Source organism: Austrofundulus limnaeus, unplaced genomic scaffold (genome assembly GCF_001266775.1).
Source record: "Austrofundulus limnaeus strain Quisiro unplaced genomic scaffold, Austrofundulus_limnaeus-1.0 Scaffold223, whole genome shotgun sequence".
NCBI lineage: Eukaryota > Metazoa > Chordata > Actinopteri > Cyprinodontiformes > Rivulidae > Austrofundulus > Austrofundulus limnaeus.
The window spans coordinates 412,834-419,735 of NW_013952625.1; the positions used below are offsets into that span (position 1 = coordinate 412,834).

Below are 6,902 nucleotides of genomic sequence, written 5' to 3' on the forward strand. Positions count from 1 at the left end.
AAAGTGTGAAAATCTGCATGTGTGCTTAAATTGAATATAAACTTGTAASTACTTGTATTTCATGTTTAATCTTAATGTAATTCAAAGATTAAGTGCGCACCATGAGTGAAAACKATCTGCACTAYGACCACTTATATAGTAATCAGACCAGGCAATGGACGGCTGTAAGTGCAAGTACACGGTTTCTATAGGCTGACTGGAGAATACAACCTAATAATCATTGACATTTATAGTGGGCCATATCAAAGGACTTAGGTGACCAATTTTGGCCCATGGTCCCCACTTTGGGCACCYCCGCTATAAGCTGAAACAGTGGTGGGCACAGTTCCCCTAAAACACTAATAGGGGAACTAATTTCCTGATTAGTGCTTTAGGGMTTTTGCTMATTTTAAAATTTATTAGTGGATTAGCACTTGCTAAATTTAGAAGCACTGAGGTCTATAAATTTTACTGATCAACGTTAATGTTAACAGCTGAGGGTGAAAGCTGTCACATTTTGTTCATATGTGTGTCASTTATCCACAAGGTGACAATATKAACTCAAAAAAGGCTGTGGAATGTCAAGTCTTAAGAGAGCAACATGGCAACATGTGACTCATGTTTGTTGAAGAATATTCCATGTGTTGAGTGGGTTATTTTAGTGCTTTAGAATTAGCTTTTGCTAAAATTTTCAGTGCAKTAGTGCTTTATAATTAGGGGACCTAAATATTTGAGTTAGTGTTTTAGGGTTAGTGGAACTAATTTTTAGATTAGGCTGCCCACTACTGCTGAAATAGTTAAAGGCCCTGTTGCACTGTTTTAGACGACTCATGATAAAAATATTCTGACTAAATGACTCCTAGCAGGACTGCTTCAAGTCAATTCATTTTTACCCAGAACATTAAAAAGTACATTTAATTTTTTTTCCGCATAACCTGCCAACACAAACTTAAACTATCATATGCTTATACAGTATATTAATAAAAAAAATTTTTATTTTATAAAGAATAAGGGAATCCTCCCCGTGTGGGGAAAATGTCTGAACATGGTCGTGTGGCAGAATTAGATGATAAAATTAAATAAATTCATTTAAAATGTAATCCTATGTTGTAAAGAAAGAAACAGTTTTGTGATATGTTGCTGGTTGTCACCATTCCACTTGACTTCTTGCTAATATTTACACTTCTGCCTGAGCTGTAAAAAAAAAAAAACTGTTAATTTCTGCATCAGTACACACATCAGCTCTTGGTTTCTGCAGCTTAAATGAATCAAAGAAAATATTTCTGTTTCTATATTTACCTGCCAAAAACACGGAAGACTGTTTTTGTACATCATTATAATAATCTTGCACAATTTTATGTATCTGCCCACAAATGAGTCACTTTGTCTTATTTTCCAGTATAATATGAGACAAAGCATGTTMTGTTTCAAAATTTAATGTCAGTTTATTCAATGGATCTATTTCTTATACATTWTACACAAATCCTTACAAAACATGCAGAGTAAACTGTAAAAGTATTTAAAAAACAGTTCTTTGTTAAACCCTGTGTTTAAAAAAAATGTTTTGATTTTTCACATTCCTTCATTTTTCTTTGCTGTGTTTGGCACCGTGCGGCTCTGATGTTGAAACAGTTTGTGTAAGGAAACTCCACATGTCGCAGTCACCAGAAGGAGGGACGTTGCTTAAAAAATAAAGAAGCAGTCAAACATCCACGAGCTGGAAAAACAACAACAACAACATAAAATCAGCTTAAAGTGTTCCTCAGACTCGTCTCTCTGCGCTGATCTGAGGTCTGTCACTGGGGCCGGGTCTCTCGTCTCGAGACAGTCGGATCAGGGTGCGGCTGGCCTGCTGCAGGTCCCACTGGTGTCTGGAGAGGATCTTGAAGCAGTCCTCTTTGGAGCAGAGGCTCAGTAAGTACAGCTGCTCCACCTGAGGAGACGGAAACACGACAACGAAACTCAGACATAAGAATCGAAACGGCAAACAAAAGTTTAGATTCTGCTCTATGAAGAGCCAAAATACAACAACAGTCTAAAAATGTTGAGTTATTTGTTTAAAAAATATAGGCTTTAAAGTAGCTAGAAGCTAGTTCCTTTAATCACAGTAAATAAATCTCCCACATAGCAAACAAGTGTGGGCCAGATCTGGTTTCAAGCTGGCACTGCTGGCATGGCAAGTGATTTGTCAACCAGATGTGGGCCAGGTCTGTCAAAGACATCACTGGTTTTAAGATGGCATGCCACAACTGACCCAGTTGTGGTTTGGTTTATATGGCCCAAATCTGTCAATGCCACAACTGACCCAGTTGAAGTTTGGTTTATATGGCCCAAATCTGTCAATGCCACAACTGGCCCAGTTATGGTTTGGTTTATATGGCCCAAATCTGTCAATGCCACAACTGGCCCAGTTGTGGTTTGGTTTATATGGCCCAAATCTGTCAATGCTACAAGTGGCCCAGTTGTGGTTTGGTTTATATGGCCCAAATCTGTCAATGCCACAAGTGGCCCAGTTGTGGTTTGGTTTATATGGCCCAAATCTGTCAAAGCCACAACTGGGTCAGTTGTGGTTTAGTTTATATGGCCCAAATCTGTCAAAACCACAACTGGTCCAGTTGTGGTTTGGTTTATATGGCCCAAATCTGTCAATGCCCAAACTGGCACAGTTGTGGTTTGGTTTATATGGCCCAAATCTGTCAAAACCACAACTGGCTCAGTTGTGATTTGGGGCGCATTGGACGTACATCTATAACTGGTTAGCTTTTAGTGAGTTCACTTCAAGATGACCGCCACAGCTAACGGCCTTTAGAAATCACTCAAATGGTTCTAACTCAGTCAGGTCTCCAGACGTTTCAGTATCTGACCTTGAGTTGTTGCTCGGCCCGCACCGGATTCCAGTCGTTACGCTGAAGTGCAGTTTGAACCTCCTCGGTGGTCACTCCATGCACCGCCTCCATCACCTGAGCAGAACCACAAACAGGTGAGTCAGTCCAGTCAGCCAGGTGTCATCCTGATAAAACAAGTCCTCTACCTGTGAAACGATGCTCTCCTTCGTGATTTGGGCGTAGTGCGTTTTGTCCCTCACTCGGTCTCGATCCCTCTCTTTGATGTCCCCGTCCAGCTGTGGCGAGGAACGGGCCAGCTGGGCCATCTTCATCAGGTTGGAGCCCGAGGCAGGCTGAGGAGGCGAGAACTGATTCTGAGGTTGCGTCTGTGCCGGAGGGGATAGGATCATCTGATTAGGCCAGGAGGGGCCTGAGGCCGGCAGGACTACAGGTTTCCTTTGGGCTTTAATGTTCAGGCGTTTGATGTTGGGGAGCGGGGGCCGAGGAGGCGGAGCAATGCTGGCCTCGCTGAAGCGTCGAGGATCCTGCTGAATCATCACGTTGTGATTCCCCATCACTGGAGGCAGGAGTCTGCCGTGCTGATCCACTCTAAAAGCCCCAACCGTGTGAGCTCGGGGGCGGGATCCGCCCAAGACCGACTCCAGGCTCTGAGACATCCCTGAAGACACAATGAGACGCTGCTTTAATGTGGAATRTGGAAAAGTTATAGAAAGTGTTGACGAGCAGGAGTTCATCAGATTTTGCCGACRGTTTTATTTTCTTTAGTTCCCACCTGCCATTTTCTGCAGATTGCTCCCCTCCCTCTCCCTGCCATGGGCCGTCCTCCAGTTGCCGCTGCWAATGTCACAAAAGTAAACACGTTGAACTCATAAACACCGACCGACAGATGGTGAAGGATCAGTGTTGTGTTTCACACTGTCAGAATAAAWGAACCACTGACTCATCCAGCCTCTCAGGTGTTCCCCAGGTGCGGTCTGGGTGGGTGTCTCCGTGCCCCGTGTGCTGCAGGCTGCCCTTCACCGGAGCCRAGATGTGGGYAGTGCTCGCAACGGGACTGGGCCCCGCGCTGCTGCTGCTGCTGGGGGTGGCGGCGGGAATGGTGAGACTGGCAGGAAACAGGCCGACGACCAGCGTCCTCTGATTCTGACCGCGCCACTCGCTGAACTCCAGACTGGACAGAAAAAAGTTTGAAAGTGTTTTATTTAAACGTTTCAATTTAAAGAGAAGCTCAAAGCCGAACAGAAACCAGTGAATATATTTACACTCTGTCTCAACTTTATATTAATTAGGTAACATGATAAACCACACAGAAAGGGTTGAAATTTGTGACGGAGACAAAAAAAATGACTATTTGCAATCTTTAAAGAGTTACACCGCTCMTTTTCAAGCTGTAGAATAGAATCTATCTGGTTGCAGATTCATAAAATGTGCTTTCTGTCTGTAAAATGTAAAAATAATTTGTAAAAGTAYGAACACTTTTACATAAATTGTTTTTTACCAAAGATTTGAAGCTAAATAATCCACTTTGTTCTTGGCCCGACTCAGACTAGCCGTTAGCTCTTCACCCTGCTGCTCTWTAACAGGTAAGATATTCTGTCCAAAACCTCTAAAACCCCACTTTAAAAGATSTGAACTATCAGTTTAACTCATCAACAGGCTAACCGTTTGTTTATACTGTAAACTTGAACTTGTCCTCACACTTTAAGAGAAGAACGTGACTCCTGAAAGGTGGTAGTTTGGGTTCCCTTTCAGTCAATTCACTCGGTACAACATCATGTATGGGAACCACGCCCCTGCGTGTCCTGGCTGAAGCCACCTCTAATCACGCCTTTAGGCAGGTGACNTTTTTACTGTACTACAAAGCTTTCGTCTAAATGCTTCGTAACTCATTTTTAAAGGGATGGTCTGGTCATTTTTTTGAATAATGTTCTGTTCAGTTATTAAAAGTATCAGCCATAATATCAGTCATAGAGAGCAGAGTAGGAATAAAATGGAAGAAGTCTTCATTGAGCTAAGCTAACGGTTAGCTTGTCTGATACTATTTTTTAGTCTTGGCATACAACTGTTTCTCATAAAGGACATAATTTTGTGAAAGCATGCTTCTTATGCAAACAAACACTTCAGCTGATACTGTTCATTTTTTAGCCGTTTTATCAAGCAAACAACATCCATGTTATAAGGTAAATTTGCCATTAGCCAGGCTAAGCAATTAGCCTAGCCTGAAGGAAGACACTTCATGCTCCGAGTGTGATGTCATGGCTGATCTTATCAATAACTACTCTGACAGATTATCACTTTAAAAAAGACCAGGKTCTCTATTTAAAGAGAAATATGTGTATTTATTTATAGACCTTGCAAATATTTACAGATTAGCATTTATAGAATGTTGTTTTGTCTTGTATATATATTTAAAAATGTAAACATCTCCCTAAAAGACCATAATTCTTTTGCGACTCTTGATGCATTTGTTCAAATAAAACCCACACAGTGAGACCAGAGGAAAAAGCTGCTAAACCTGTTCAACAAACAAAGCATGATGCATTGGAGGACTCGCTGAGATTAGTGCTGGAATGCATTTTGGAGCGAAAGCTGAATCTAATCCCTGTTTCATCTCGACAAAGGTTGACTGCGTCGTTTCTATTGCTCTTCGTCCTGCCTCACCCACCCGTGGTCTATGACGGTCACCACGTCGTTGGCCGCCAGCGGGAGTTTTCTGAGCTCTGCGAAGTCTCTTGTGGCTTGGACTTCCAGCGGTTTAGCCTTTAGGGAAAGAGAAGGATTATATGTWAAAAATAAAAAGATGTACCTCTGAACATTTTGTCACTGAGGAGACACAAACCTCGGCCACCATCACACAAAGCTGGGCGAAGCTGGGCCTCTCGGCAGGGGTGACAGCCCAGCACTTCCTCATGATGATGTAGAGCTCTTGAGGGCAATCCGGCGGTTTCTCCAGCCGCTCTCCCTCCCGCTCCACACGCCACAAAATCTGACAAGCGGGGAATAAGTTGACGTGATACCAAAACTCTGAGTCACAGTAACAGCATGAGGGCAGGGAAACACATTCCAAACATTAAAAAAAACTGGCAGCAATTAAAACAACAAAAACGATAATGAGACAGTGACAAGTGTGTACCTGTCGACCAGACAGACCGAACCACGGTTCCTCGCAGTAAGTGAACATCTCCCACATGGTGACTCCAAACATCCAGACGTCTGAGGCATGGGAGAAGGAGCCGATACGGAGGCTTTCCGGGGCACACCTAGAGAAACAAGGAATARCACTTATTTATAGTCAGATCACAGAGGCAGCAGGTCCAGGAGAGAAACCAGGACACTTTTCAGCTCGTCTTGGTGGACCCCAAGATGTTCCCAGGCCAGAGAACAAGTCCTGGGTCTTCTTTGGGACCCCCTACCATTGGGACGTACCCTAAACACCTTTAAAGGGAGGCATCCTAATCAGATGAACCACCTCAACTGACTCCTTTTGATGTGGAGGAGCAGTGGTTCGACTCAGAGCTCCCCCGGGATGATGGACCTCCTCACCCTATCTCTAACGCTGAGCCTGGTCACCTTACGAAACAAGCTGGTCATGATCCTCACCTCATGACCACAGAAGAGGRTTGGAACGTAGACARACCAGTAAATCGAGAGCTTACAACTCATCTCCTTCTTCACCACGACTGACCAAAGCAACACCTTMATTACTGAGAACAAGGTTCCAATCTGTCGATCCATCCTACCATCACTCGTGAACAAGACACCCAGATACTTAAACTCTTTGCTGTAGGTAAACATCAAATACGTAAAAAATAATAATTAGTATCCCTGAAAAACAGATACACTGGAATAACCATTGATGGCACTGAATCTCAGCTGTCATCTTGCTGGGTGCTAAATATGTAGTGTTCATGAGTTGAAGCCACGCATTACCATCTTAATCCAAAACATACCAACATGAACATATATCATGCATATTTTAAAACAAGGAACAGTAGTATTCWGTAATAACCTCCCAACAAGACCAAAAAGAAAAAATAAGTAGGTCCTCTGGATGGGTTCTTCTTTAGTGAAACGTTT

At 43.0% G+C, this 6,902-nt stretch overlaps 1 protein-coding gene across 2 annotated transcripts in view; it reads right to left on the bottom strand.

The window, feature by feature from the left end:
• Positions 1-1,402: 1,402 nt before the first annotated feature.
• The window catches only part of tnk1 (tyrosine kinase, non-receptor, 1), a 13,819-nt gene continuing 8,319 nt past the window's right edge, over positions 1,403-6,902 (bottom strand). The window contains exons 8-15 of one of the 2 annotated variants that reach the window (XM_014019524.1): positions 5,959-6,085; positions 5,665-5,811; positions 5,491-5,585; positions 3,766-3,996; positions 3,598-3,662; positions 3,011-3,483; positions 2,844-2,939; positions 1,403-1,912 (exon numbers count right to left, since the gene is read on the bottom strand). In XM_014019524.1, coding sequence (XP_013874978.1) covers positions 1,742-1,912; positions 2,844-2,939; positions 3,011-3,483; positions 3,598-3,662; positions 3,766-3,996; positions 5,491-5,585; positions 5,665-5,811; positions 5,959-6,085 — 1,405 coding nt within the window. In that variant the 3' untranslated portion in view covers positions 1,403-1,741. The remainder of the gene's footprint in view (positions 1,913-2,843; positions 2,940-3,010; positions 3,484-3,597; positions 3,663-3,765; positions 3,997-5,490; positions 5,586-5,664; positions 5,812-5,958; positions 6,086-6,902) is intronic. The other variant, XM_014019525.1, reaches the window with a different exon arrangement.